Source organism: Mus pahari, chromosome 4 (genome assembly GCF_900095145.1).
Source record: "Mus pahari chromosome 4, PAHARI_EIJ_v1.1, whole genome shotgun sequence".
In the NCBI taxonomy this organism is placed as follows: domain Eukaryota; kingdom Metazoa; phylum Chordata; class Mammalia; order Rodentia; family Muridae; genus Mus; species Mus pahari.
Genome location: NC_034593.1, coordinates 77,614,252 through 77,628,236, shown reverse-complemented (window position 1 = coordinate 77,628,236; position 13,985 = coordinate 77,614,252). Strand labels below are relative to the sequence as shown.

Genomic DNA, 13,985 nt, shown 5'->3' with positions numbered 1-13,985 from the left:
CACACACACACACACACACACACACACACACACACACACACACACACACACACACAAGCTGTCTTGGCTGCCGAGTTGTTTGGGGACACCAAATACTGCCTGTGACTTTGGTACTGAAAGTGGTCTTCCTGGGGATTCAAATTTGGAGGAACAACCCCTCCCCCCCCATTTCCTTTATCGTTGGACTTTGCTGGTCATTGCTTCCATTCCATTTTGAGACTAAATTGCTTCCACTGGGGCTAAATTTAAAAAGAAAAAAAAAAAAAAAAAGATTTTACTTCAAACGTCACAGAGAAGCAGACGCCATCCTCTGTCCCTCCTTCTTGGGTTTCTGGAAGAGTCTCTAGTGTGTACCTCTGATTGTCCAACTGTTCAGGGGTAAATAGTGGTCACAGCTATGTAGTAGGCCTGTGCAAAAAGCCTTTGACAGGCCTGCCATCCACTGCACCACATTAGATTTCACGGAAGCTCAGGGAGTAGACGTCATCATTCTCATGTAAGGGTGTGAGGGTTAGGGTTAGGCTAACCCTAGGCTAGGGCCGCTCAGTCGGGAAGTGCTGCGGAGAGACCTTGGAAAGCTTGAGTCTTCTCATAAGCAGGTTCTCCTAGCCTCCGAGTAGGAAGGGTGTGTGGCCGTCTAGCCCAGACTTGTCCTCGCGCAGCGAGCAAGCGGAGGACCAGGTAAGGAAGCACCAGGTCAGGGTGTCTGTTTCTCACCTCAGCGAGATCCATGTTTTCCAGGTGTACTCCACCACCATCCCACCGCAGGCCCATTGACCTCATTGCAAATAAACACACAGCCAGCTGCCCACCGCCCCCTGGAGATGCCAGGAGGAGACCATCACTCAGGCTTCATGTAGAAAGCTATAAATATCAACCAGTCTCTGATCCAAGATCACAGGCCATACCTCTCACAAGCCCTTGACTTAAGCTCTAGGGTCTGTGAGGAAGAGAAGCAGGAGCACGGAGTTTGTAGCACATAGCTGCACTCAAGAATGTGCAAGGATATGAATAAATTTAACTAATCATGCGTGCAAATGCTTGACTTGATAACACCGGCTGTTCACCTGACCAAGCCTTCCTCCTGGATCTCAACACCTGCCATCCTTGTCTCTGGAGATGTGGATGGGCCTGATCTTCTTCTTCTTCTTTAAGAGTTAGGATGGGGGGTCCAGTTCTGCAGAATTGGGGAGCCATTTACACACACACACACTCAGAAACAAGGACCTTTTTTTCTAACATCCTGGCCCTCTTAGATCCAAAGACATGCATTGTCACACTTAACCAAGGGCAGAGCCTGCTTCCTGTGTCCTATTCTGGCTACCAGATTCCAGGAGACCCAGAATGAGGAGAGGTTCCATTCTAGTGGAACAGATAGGGCAAACGCTTCCACCAACAAGCTGCCTCCCCCCCTCCTGAGGACAAAAAACGGGGACATAATCCCTGATGGCTTTGGACAGGAAATCCTGTCACTAGAGCTGCCACAGCGAGGCTCCGTGGTGGGACAAGCTATGCCTGCGCAGGGGCTATGGATGCAGCCTAGGAGGATTTTCCAGAAAGGCGAATGTGGGACCACATTTGGAAAGAAGGGGAGAAAAGAAAGGAGTGGGTTGACTAGGGTCTCCGAGCTGAGGTGTTGCTCAGTGGTAGAGCACCCTGGGTTTGATCCCAGAGCAACAACTGAGGAGAAGCCTCTCTACTGAGTGAGAGGGAGGTCTTGAAACGGAGAGGAATAAGGAGGCTGGGTTTGGAAGGAGTCGGATTGTGGCCTCTATAGACTCAGAGAGCTGGAGGGAGAGGTGAACCAGAAGTCTAAGAGACTTCGAAGAGAGCTTATTTTGACTGCCTGGCCTGATGGAGCTGTGGCAAGGAAGCCTCCGACTTAACCCTTTGCCACCCGCTCAAAAGTCCCTCTGCTTCCTTATAGCCCAGTGTAGGATGCTAATGCCCACACCCGTGCTGTGCGCAGTGTGCAGGCCTGACGCACCACTGGGACCAGCCAGTGATGAAGCAAGCCCGTTGGTGGGAGCAAGAGAGAAGAAATCCGCAATCCAATTCCCTACTCCATTTAGGCTCCACAATTAAAGGCAATTACTCTGCAGTTCTCTAATCAAATGCTCCCGGCCAAGCTGCCAGCCAGGCAGCCATGTGTGGCTCCCGGAGCCAGAGTGAGAGCAGAACAAAGTCCCACACTGTCTCAGCTCCCATGATGCAGGAGGCTGTGTGCATGCAAGATGTATCAGGGTGTCCCTCTCCCTGGGCCCCAGCCCTGAGGTCAAGGGTAAACACATGGAACAGGGCCAGCGTTCCATGAATTGCATTCAGGGCTCTTTGGCTTTGGGGACACTATCGCCCAGGAGTTGTCAGTGCACACAAGTAGACATGCTGTCCTGGTGAAGATGAACACATCTGTTGTCCCACACGGCACAGGGAGAAAGGGACTGTGGCCTGAGAGTCTCCTTTGCTGTGAATGTGTCATCCATGAACATTTTAAGGGGAGGCAGCAGAGGCAGGAATTGTGGAGAACAGCCTAGGACCTGGACAGCAAGGGCTTGAACTCTAACCTAGCTAGCTCCGCTGTTAAGGGTGTGTGTGGGGGGGTCATTAGGTCAGCGCTGCTCCCTGGACCTGGACGTCAATGATCAAAACAGGATCGGGACTAATCCAAAGACCTTGAAGTAGTGCCAAACCATTTCTGTGATTGCTAGCCCTCCAGAACCTTAGACCTACACCCGGGGCCCTGAGCGGGAGATTATGAAGTAAAGGGATGACGTGGCACTGGATGCAGGATAAGAGTGGGGTACTGTGAGCAACCCCCCTCACTCATTGTCTTTCCCACTGCTAGCTTTGGCTTTGCCCGGGACTCAGACTCGCTTCAGCCAGGAGCCAGCTGATCAGACCGTGGTGGCCGGACAGCGGGCAGTGCTCCCATGTGTGCTCCTCAACTACTCTGGGATTGTACAGTGGACCAAGGACGGGTTGGCTCTGGGTATGGGCCAGGGCCTCAAAGGTGAGTAGTGGGCTGGGATGGCACCTTCAGTAGAGTGCACACTAGCATGTGCAAGGCCTTGAGTTTGATCCCCAGCACAGCCGAAAGGATGGTGCATGTGTAGCTGCTACTCAGCCTCCAGCACCCAGAAATGCTATTCCCTACTCTCAGCCTAGATTCCTGGATTCACTCCCCCTCCTTCCCTGGCTCCCGTTCTTGACCTCTGAGGTCTGTCACTTTGTCACTTTTACCTGCCAACTCTTCCTATCCTCAGATTGTGAACTGGCCCAGGAAAGGCAGTGTGCAGCCTGGGAGATCAAGGGAAACAGGACTTTACATTGAGAGCTTTAGATGGGAGTCAGGGACACAGCATGGGGCGCTGAAGACAGGTCATGCAGGAGGCGCTGGGCTAGCGAAGCCTGCCCTGCCCCCTGTAGACGGTAGATGGTATGCTCGGGCACTGTCTGCCCTTTCTGGCTTGTTTTTGTTTTTGTTTTAGTTATAATTACAGCGTCTCTTCCTTCCCGGTCTGCCTTTTGAGCGCACCGTGCTTTTCTTTGACCCCTACGTAGTCCATGTCAGCTTAGACCCCATCAGCCTAAGCACTTTCTTGTTTAATAATTCCAGAAGCATTTGCTAATAAGCACAAGCTATAAAGCCAGTGCGGACGAAAGCGTAAAGATTCAGTTGGAGGCGAAGAGCGCCAACCCTCTATATCCCACAGATAGCACAGAAACCCCTGGGAACACTTCTTGATGAAGAGTCAAGATACCTGGCCCTCATTACGTCTCGTCCACTTGCCCACTGGACGAGTTGAGGAAAACCCGCTCTGCTTTGCTCTCTTTGCCTTGGTTAGCTGATTTGTGAAGCAGGTTTAGCCGTCACAGCCTGCCTGTCTTAAAAGTGCACCCTGGGCTTCTGTACCGAGCGGCAGAACGTGCTTTATGAGGATAATATTGTTAGCTATGAAGCCCTGGAACGATGTGAGTGGGTTGGGGGGAACTATATATTTCTGGTCTTATTATTTTTGAAGTTGGTGAGATTATTTGCTGGGTGTCTAGGCCGAGGAAATCTGCATGGCACACAATCTATAAAGAAAAGAGATGGATTTGACAGATCCATTGTTGATGAGGGAGAAGATGAGAAAGACCGAGGTCGATAGCTACGCAGTCAGAGGAATCCATAGCCTCTGAAGAGGGAGGCAGTGGGAGGAGTTGGTAGGTATTTGGGTGGGAGTTAGCCTGTAAGCAAGGCAGACTGGGCACAGAGGCCCACCCTGTGTCTTAGAGAGGAGTAGAAATCTCATTTGGATTGTCCTTTGAGAAGCCAGTAAACCTTATTTATTCTCTCTGTGTGGTGGGGGCGAGGTCTTGTGAGCCACACAGAGGGCCCCCGTAAGTACTGAGATGCCCCATGTTTACCAGTGCCCTCTCTCTGCTTTCCGTGCTGGCTAACTTTTCTTCCTCTGCTACTCGTGTGAGAGACATGTGCCAGCCAACAGCTTTGCAGATTTCATCTGCTTCTCTCTCTCTCTCTCTCTCTCTCTCTCTCTCTCTCTCTCTCTCTCTCTCTCTCCATTCCTCATCATCCCTCCTGCTTTAGGGTCCCACAGCTATGGGGCCTGTGGTACCTCACAGTCTCACCTGCCAGTGGTCTGCAGGAGAGAGAAGGGAGGAGAGCTCTCCTGCAAGGGCTGTGGGCTCTGCTGTGGGGAGAAGCTGGGGAGACAAGGAGCCTTGGGTGGAGGGCGGGGTGGGATAGGTCTCAAGACTTGGCCTCACTCTAGTCTTCCCTTTTCTGTCCCTTCAGCCTGGCCACGGTACCGGGTCGTAGGCTCTGCAGATGCTGGGCAATACAACTTGGAGATCACAGATGCCGAGCTGTCTGATGACGCTTCCTATGAATGCCAGGCCACGGAGGCTGCCCTGCGCTCTCGGCGGGCCAAACTCACCGTGCTCAGTAATGACTCCCAAGCTCGCTTTCCCATTCTCCAGTTCCCTCTTCAACGTCCCAAACTTTCCCTAGCCTTTCTCCTAATGTCTCTTTTCTCCCTGGTTTTTCTTTCTCAATATCTCCTTACATGAACTTCATCAACAACTAAGGCCATGAGACTAAAACGATGGCCAGGTGGTTAAAAGCACTTGCAGAAGATCTGGGTTCAGTACCTGGCACCCATATCCGATGGCTTAAAACCACTAGTAACTCTAGTTCCAGAGGATTCCACTGCCTCCTTCTGGCTTCCGCAAGCACATGCATATAATGTGGTACAAGTGCATGTATACACACACACACACACACACACACACACACACACACACACACAGCCAGAGCTATACAGAGAAACCCTGTCTCAAAAAGAAAAAAAAAATCGTAAAACAAACAAACAAATCTAAAAGCATGTACAGTGTGCAGGAGGGTGTGCTATGCTGGCCTTTACTGGGTACTGTGGTTTCTGTAAGTGTGATATCCTGCGCTCCAACCTATGCCCAGATTACACTAAGGACTCAGAGCCTCCTGTGCAGACAGGGATCTCTGCACTGAGAAAGGATGGCGATGGAGACCTAGTCCATACTTTTCCTGGTTTGTTTTGCAGTCTGGTTTGTTTAGAGAACTTAAACTTGTTCCTCTCCAGCCTTCTGCTCTCCCTGAACCCCAGACCTTTTCCCTTTCGGCCGAGCCTGCCTGGCTGCTCCTTCCCTCAGCATGTTCCTCTCTTGTTAGACATTCCCTGGAACATCAGGGAACAGGGGAACAGAGCCAGAAGAAACAAGCTGGGGGTGGCGGTGGGGGTGAGGATGCTGGACCCAGGAGCGAGTCTGTTTGCAACTATAGTGGCCTGTCTCTTGGAAGTTGAGCTCCCAGCGGTAGCCCACAAGGGGACAGAGTAGATGTCACCATGGCAAGCTATAGGCCGTCTGAATCTGAATAACGAGAGGACTACCCTCCACACAGAACAGAAGGGAAAGCAGCAGAGGCCTATCTTCAGGTCTTACAATGTCTGCAGCTCAGTGGTCTTGGTGCTACTGTCTCTGCTGTCCTCTCTCTCTCTCTCTCTCTCTCTCTCTCTCTCTCTCTCTCTCTCTCTCTCTCTCTCTCTCTCCTGTCTGAGAGCCTCTCTTCCCTTTGTATTGACTCCCTGTCCCTTTCTCTTTCCTCTGGTCTCCACTTCTCATCCTTGCCCTCCCTCCAACACAAAGTCACTGCAGTGGGGAGAAAGGAAAGGGGAGCTAAGATGAGTGAGTGTGTATACCAAATCCCTTCCTATTGGGGGCTGGGGGTATGGGGAACTCCTAGTAACAAAAAAGAGCTCCAGGCTGCTGGGAATCCCAAACCCTGGGTTCAGGTTATGTCTTGGCCACTTTTGTACTGTGACCCTGAAGAAGTCCCAACCATTGGGCAGGGGTTCTCTCTCTGGCATGGTAATACACACCATAATGCTTTCAGGCTGCCCTCCCTCCCTTCCTTCCTCCCTTCCTCCCTTCCTCCCTCCCTTCCTTCCTTCCTTCCTTCCTTCCTTCCTTCCTTCCTTCCTNNCCTCCCTCCCTCCCTCCCTTCCTTCCTTCCTCCCTTCTTGAGATTTTATGATAAGGGTTAAATGAAGTCATAGGCACAAGGTACTTTAACAAACGAGTTAAACTCTGGGTAAATGGTAGAAATGATTGCCAATTGGCTTCCAGTTTACAACTAACAGTTGACTTCAAAGACCTTGGGAGATTCTAGAGAAATGTGGGTTGGTGATGGAGGTGACAGATGGTCTTTGCCTGAGTGGAGGGAAAAGAAACATAGCAAGGGCAGAAGGCCCAGTGGGAGGAAACTCTTCGTCTCGCTCTCTTTGTAGCAAGAACCCAGCGTCTCTGCGCAGATAGGCGATCCTTTCGTGAGTCTGGTAGGAAGGTACAACTGTAGAGAGCTGGGCGGACCAGGAAAGCCTTCCCCATTTCTCCACTTCTCAGGTTTCTCCCACTTCTATCCACAACCCTGCCTCTGTCACCGGAGTTGTTTATGCTAGGGAGCAGAGACAGGAAAAGAGCCAGGACTGAGGGATTAATTAGCTGACAGAAGCCTTAGAACCATTTTGTCACTGTAAAAGTAGCTCATTTTATACATGCGTACCCTGCATGCTCCACTCTATCTGCAGACCTCACTCACCTCACACTGGCTCAGTGAGGAGACCTTGTTAGGGCCTCTGAGGGAGAAACAGTGCCTTTAGGGGCTCAACCAAGGCCACGTGACAGCAAGGGAGGGGCCGGGATCTGAAGGGCACTGATCTAAATTCCACCCCCTTCTCCACTCTGCCACTCCACATGTACAAATTGAACAGAAAGCTGTGTCAGCAACTGCACCTCCAGCTCAGAAACCTTCATTTCACCCACGCCGGGACAGCCCTGTCTGCCTCCAGCTCCGTGGACCTCCCAAGAGCTCCTATCAAGGGTCTCCTCTAGAACTTTCCTCTCAGTCGCCCTATTCTTGTTTTCCTCAGGGAAAAAAAAAAAAAAAAGATGAATTCAGCGCAGGCCTAGACTACATAATGAGTCTCTCTCTCTCTCTCAAGTTAATTAAGTGAATAAATAAATATTTTATTAAAAAAGAGGAACTCTTATCCTAGGGGAACTTTAGGGCTCTTGACTTTGGGAAACACAGGATTTGGCTCACCTTAACATTTAGAAGCCTGTAGCCATGGTATTAGAAAAGGCACCTTATTTCTTAAAACTACATGTATCGCCAATTCAGTTGCTTAAGCACACAGCAAAGGCCTGTTTTAGCCATACATTAGGCAGCGGAGATTCTTTTTAAACGCCAGTAAGACCTGGACCGGCTTTTCCCAGGGCACTGAAGTAGGGGAGACAACCACCAGGGGTAACCAGGGGGCAGATATCACTCAGTACTGCTGCAGGTGGGCACGAAGCTTTCTGCAGCCCCCAGGATCTGGCCCAGAGTGATAACAGCAGCTCTGAGAGAGGGCAGGCAACAGCAGAGGCAAAAATGAGGAGGTAAGGGTCTGTAGAGCCAGAGGACCCTAAAACAGGAGGCTGATGTGTGAGAAGCCACGCTATGGGCAGCTGCAGCCTCTGGGGGTGTTTGAGGAGGAGAATAACACACCCTTAACTGCTATGGAGAAAATAGCCTGCCAAAGGTGTGGTACATAGAGTCGACCATCCAGCCGTCCCAGGCGGATGGAACGGGCTAGGTGTAAGGATTCCCTTCCTTCCCCAGGGGATCTGACCTCAAGACCTTGAGAGAGCCCCCTATAGTCTCCCTGGGCAACAGTGGTGAGTATATAGCAGACCATAGGAGCCGCTGTGAGAGAGTAGCCCGCAATCTGAGAAGGCGTGCGGCCTTTGGGTGAAGTCTCTGGGGGAGCACTGTGTAGAGTGACTGTAAGTGGGGCTCGGCTGGCATTGCCCTGCCACAGGGGACACATGCCTATGAAAGGATGCCTCCGCGGCAGGGGGCAGAGTTCGCTGCATCCTGAGCTGATTTTGTTCTCCTCTTCCCTCCAGTTCCTCCAGAGGAAACAAGGATTGATGGGGGCCCCGTGATTCTGCTGCAAGCAGGCACCCCCTACAACCTCACTTGCAGAGCATTTAATGCCAAACCTGCTGCCACCATCGTTTGGTTCCGGGATGGGACACAACAGGAGGGGGCTGTGACTAGCACGGTGAGGACCTGCCTGCCCTCTGGCCCCTCTTAGACGCGGCTCCTTGTTGTCTCTCCTTTCCCTCATACAGGGGCAGATGTGATAAGACCCTTTAAGCCATCTGGCCCAACTCTTTTATCATACAGTTGTGAAGACTGAGGCCCAGAGTAGAAAAATGGACTTCCAGGTTCACTGTGCCATTTCCATAAGTACTTCCTGTATGCTAAGTACCATGCATGGTAGACACTTTATGGGCAATTTCTCTTAAACCTCAGAAGAGTCCCATAAAGTAGGTGTTGCTTCCAACTTACAAAGAAGGAAGTTGATGGTCAGAGAAGTGAAGGGCCCAGCCTGATGTCACTCAGAGAGCAAGCAGCAAAGTTGGCATTCTGTCCTGGAGTCTGGCTGCACTGTTGATCCTTCTGTTAGTATGGCAAAAGGCTGCAGAATCCAGGGTTTTGTGCATATTCTCAGAGTCCCACGGCAAAGCTGATGGCAGTGGCCAGCATGTTTGTGCACCTTGCCCTGGGCGCTTCCCAGTGGGAAGAGAACATGCCCACCTGTGTGACCTCGAGTGTGAGGATGGAGAGCCTGGGGTCTGCCTGTAGCTCACAGTGACCTCCATGGCCTGGAGCAAATATCTTCCTTCTGCCCATTTCATAAATGATTATTTGACCCCAGTGGGGCCCAACTTTTTTTTTTTTTTTAACCATCAAAAAGTGTTATTTTTCTCCTGGGGGACACATGTTTTAAAATATATTGGCAGCCAAACAAGTTGATTTGCTAATCGCGTTTGTGTCTGCTCATTCCCTTAAAACGGGTGATTCCAAATATCACTGTGTTCTGCATCAGTTAGGTGCGGCTGGCCCCCTAGAGATGCAGGCATGGCTGTCTGGATGAAAGGCCTTACTCTTATGCACCGGGTGGTTTCCTTAAGTGGGTGGGTGAAGTATGGAAAATGACTGCAATGTCACCAAGCCATTAAGCTGAGCTGATGAATCTGCCTCAGTACTCCAGGACCTTAGAGCCACCACTGAACCGCCTGGTACCCAGGGCCAAGTGTAAAGCGCTCTCACTGTAAGTGGTTCAGGCAGGAGAGAACCGAGAGATCTGGACTCGCCTGAGAAGGCGTTCTAGAAGCGGAGAAACTCGCTGTGGGCTTGGAGAATCCCAGGAATATTCAGGGAAAACTATACTATGGAGTGGGTGTTCGTGTGCACCATAGACTTCAGTTAGCTTTAAGATATCAATATTAGAATATCTGTTATAATACGATTTCTATACTCCTGTACAATGTAATAACGGGGGAAGCTGTGGTAGAGTTGGGAAACTACTGCCTTTCCGTTCGATTTTATTCTGTAAATCGCAGAAAGCTATTTAAAATACCCAACTATTTAACAGTACGTGAAGCTGGAAGAGGGAGGGAGATGCGCTTTAAAGGTCCACCCTTTGGTGTCTCTGAGAGCAGAGGCGGGGCTCTTAGCCTTGACTCCATCTTCCCCGGTCCCCAGGAGCTGCTGAAGGATGGGAAAAGGGAGACCACAGTCAGCCAACTGCTCATTGAGCCCACAGACCTAGACATTGGCCGCGTGTTCACCTGTCGCAGCATGAATGAGGCCATCCCCAATGGCAAGGAGACATCCATTGAGCTTGATGTGCACCGTGAGTAGGGCATTGGGTAGGCTATGTGAAGTAGGGACATAGCAGCCTCAGAAGTGCAGAATAAGGATCCTAGGGGCCCAGGACTAACGCTCCCCTCATTTCCTGGTTTGAGCCACAGGCAATAATGGTTGGTAGGTGGAGTATTGAGTATTGTACCTGTTTACTTGAGTTGTGAGCATTAAAGACATTATGGTACAGGAGCATCTAGCATGGCTAGCGTAGCATCCTGTCGGATGTCCATGGTCAGGGATGCTCTTACCCTAGCCCGTTACAGTAAGCTGAACTAACCCATACTGCCACCTAGTGCCCACATTAGGTCATTACATCCACTGGATACTTACTTCCCTTGCTATCATTCTTGGTCTGAGCCACTGGAAAAGACTCTGTGTAGAAAGGGTGAGGGTGACAGCTGATATTTTGTAAACTTGAATTCTCACGTCACATCAAAGTGGTATGAATATACATGTGACAGACGGAAAGGGAGAAACTCGGGGACAGAATAGGACCCTGACCTCCTATCCTGTACTTTGCAGACCCTCCCACAGTGACTCTGTCCATTGAGCCCCAGACAGTGCTGGAGGGTGAGCGTGTCATCTTTACATGCCAGGCCACAGCCAACCCAGAGATCTTGGGCTACAGGTGAGGAGGTCGGGGTTTGGGAGTGCTATGCACGTGATAAACGCAGAGGCGCTTCAGACTGGGGTGGTTTTGGGGTGGGGGGCGGGCTACGGGGGGGAGACCAGTGTCCCTGAATACAACAGAGAATCCCAGGTTCTGATCTCCCATCCCTGTGCTTCATCCTCTAGGTGGGCCAAAGGGGGCTTCTTGATTGAAGACGCCCATGAGAGTCGCTATGAGACAAACGTTGACTATTCCTTCTTCACGGAGCCTGTGTCTTGTGAGGTTTATAACAAAGTCGGAAGCACCAATGTCAGCACTTTAGTGAATGTTCACTGTGAGTAGCTGGGAGGGGAGCGGNGGGGGGGGGGGGNNGAGAGCAGGACCCTTCAAAGGTCCTGGGTTACAGGGTACAAAAACTCCACTAACCTGATAGTCAGGAGTAAACATGGGAGGTAGGGGGCAAGAAGAAAGACAGCCAGTCAGAGCTGATGACTCTCAGGCGCCCGAGACTCTGACCAGCCACCTTTCTCCCCATCAGTCGCCCCCCGGATTGTAGTTTACCCAAAGCCCACCACCACAGACATTGGATCTGATGTGACCCTCACCTGTGTCTGGGTTGGGAACCCTCCCCTCACCCTCACCTGGACCAAGAAGGACTCAAACATGGTAAGCCCCTTCCTGCCTGCCTGTTCTGAGCGCTGGGCGTAGGGGCACAGACTTCCTGGGGCGGTGAAGAGAACAGGAGGGACAGGAAGGATGGGGTTGGTCTTTCACATCAGAACTGGACCACTTCTAGGGCTTGGGGCTTGGGAGAGAAGAGGGTACTTGCAGTCAGCCACACCTCTTCTCCTTGGACTTGCATAGAACCCAGGGTGAAGTGGATGGGGGGGGGAGGGCAGGTGCTGCTGTGGTAGTCAGATCTAGGGCATTAACGATGCGGAGGCGGTAGGGAATCGGGCGAAGAAAGCTGAAGTACACAGTTCTAACGACTCCTATTAGACAGTTAGGGCCAGAACTGTAAAGGGAAATTTCAGACTAAACTGGCTTACCTGGCTTAGTAATAAAAGCATGGGAACAAATCATCAGAGAGGACTGTATTCTTTTAGTTATCTCAGCTGGCACCTGTGCACTCTGGGACAGGCGCTTATTGCCAGCCTGCTTAGAGCCTTAGGGAGTCTTAGCCTGACTCAGGAACCCATTTACCTTCTGGGAATTCACTTGTGCCCCTTCATGCTTTCTTTCCCATGCCTCCAATGCGGGGGCCCTCACCGACCCAGGGGCCCAGGCTTCCTGGCTCCCCACCCGAGGCTAATCTCTCTGCCCAGGTCCTGAGTAACAGCAATCAACTGTTGCTGAAGTCAGTGACCCAGGCAGACGCCGGCACCTATACCTGCCGGGCCATCGTGCCTCGGATCGGAGTGGCTGAGCGAGAGGTACCGCTTTATGTAAATGGTGAGTACCCTAAGAGGCTGAGACCTGCCCAACGGGCACTGGAGCTGTTGGCCTGAGATCTGACCGCCCTGACTGGGTCTTCCTGCCTGTAGGACCTCCTATCATCTCCAGCGAGGCGGTGCAGTTTGCTGTGAGAGGTGACGGTGGTAAGGTGGAGTGCTTTATCGGGAGTACCCCACCTCCGGATCGAATTGTGAGTACTGGGGTGTGGCTTGGACAGGCAGCCCTTCCTGTGTCCCACCTCACCTGCCCAGCTTCATCTCCCCACCCTCTTCTGCTCCTCTGCCTTTCAGTTTCTGTATCATTTCACCTATTCAGACCTGACCCCCTTACTTGTGTGATGGTGAAAAGATTAGTGGTTTGAACCCCATTTTCTCGTCTGTGTTGAGGAGGCCATCTTCCCGCATACAAGTCATTAGAGCCACAGTTGTGAGGAATATAGTAATGGCCCGGGTGGTGGTGGTGCACGCCTTTAATCCTAGCACTTGGGAGGCAGAGGCAGGTGGATCTCTGTGAGTTCGAGGCCAGCCTGGTCTACAGAGTGAGTTCCAGGACAGCCAGGGCTACACAGAGAAACCCTGTCTCGAAAAAAAAAGAGAAAGAAAGAAGGAACCTACTGCAGTTCCTTGGAGTCAGGTGATGTAGGCGTCCTCCTTGCAAAGGTCTTTCCTCTCCCCTCATCTTCCACCCTTGCTGATACCTTCCAGTCTTTCTTTGTACCTCCCTCTCCTTCCTCCTTCCCCTCAGCTCCCCCCTCCCACCTGTCCTGCTCTTCTCCCCGTTTCTCCTGCTTTCCTCCCACAATCCCTGACCATCCCTCATTCTTTTCTCCTCTCCCCTATACCATAAACAATTAATCCCTCCTGTGGCCACTAACCATCAAAACCCTCATCACATTTAATGACCATTTGGCTAACTCCAGGGCTGCCCAGGGATACTTCATTACCACAGCTGCCTAGGCAGAAGACGGTCTGACTCCCGGGAGGTTCGCCTCATAGAGCTGGGAGGACTGATCCCTGGACAGGAGCCAGCGCTCAGCTGCTCCTCTTCCTTAACCTCCCTTATGCCATGAGAACTCACAGTTAGGACCGCCCCAGCTGGGACGGCAGGGACGGAAGGCCTGGGGGATCTGCCTCTTGACTCCCTGCTCATAATTAAGAGCAGGCAGATGCATCTCCAGAGAGCCTAGCAGGCTTCTGTGGGTTGATTCATGGTAATGCTGGTAAGATGGACTTGGGTGCGGTTAGAATCACGAGGCTGAGCATTGCCTCACGATGGTCAGAATCTGCCATTGCAGAGATGAGGAGATGGAGGCCCAGAAAGGGAAAGCATGGCCTCATGGTTGCTCTGGGGTGGGAGGAATAAAAAACGGAGCCCAGGGATCTCAAGTCCCAATCCAGCCTTCCCAGTCACTTCCAAGATCCGAATACTGGCTCATTAGCTCTTGCCTCCCCATCACAAAATGCCACCCAGCGTCAACACGTAGAGCACGGCACCACGGCAGAAGCTGATTGCTGAACCTCTCCCTTACATTCATACTTGGTACATAAACCTCAAGGATGCAGTTTTTTTATTATTATTTTCTTTATTTACATTTCAAATGCTATCCCGAAAGTTCCCTAT

General features: G+C 51.4%; 1 protein-coding gene across 4 annotated transcripts in view; it reads left to right on the top strand.

Moving 5' to 3' along the window:
• Kirrel1 (kirre like nephrin family adhesion molecule 1) overlaps window positions 1-13,985 on the top strand; it is a 92,130-nt gene that overhangs the window by 69,216 nt on the left and 8,929 nt on the right. For all 4 annotated transcript variants that reach the window (XM_021195507.2, XM_029537579.1, XM_021195508.2 and 1 more), the window contains 9 exons: window positions 2,846-3,010; window positions 4,799-4,948; window positions 8,491-8,648; window positions 10,139-10,289; window positions 10,823-10,928; window positions 11,096-11,244; window positions 11,449-11,576; window positions 12,236-12,362; window positions 12,455-12,555. In XM_021195507.2, the coding sequence (XP_021051166.1) occupies window positions 2,846-3,010; window positions 4,799-4,948; window positions 8,491-8,648; window positions 10,139-10,289; window positions 10,823-10,928; window positions 11,096-11,244; window positions 11,449-11,576; window positions 12,236-12,362; window positions 12,455-12,555 (1,235 nt within the window). The remainder of the gene's footprint in view (window positions 1-2,845; window positions 3,011-4,798; window positions 4,949-8,490; window positions 8,649-10,138; window positions 10,290-10,822; window positions 10,929-11,095; window positions 11,245-11,448; window positions 11,577-12,235; window positions 12,363-12,454; window positions 12,556-13,985) is intronic.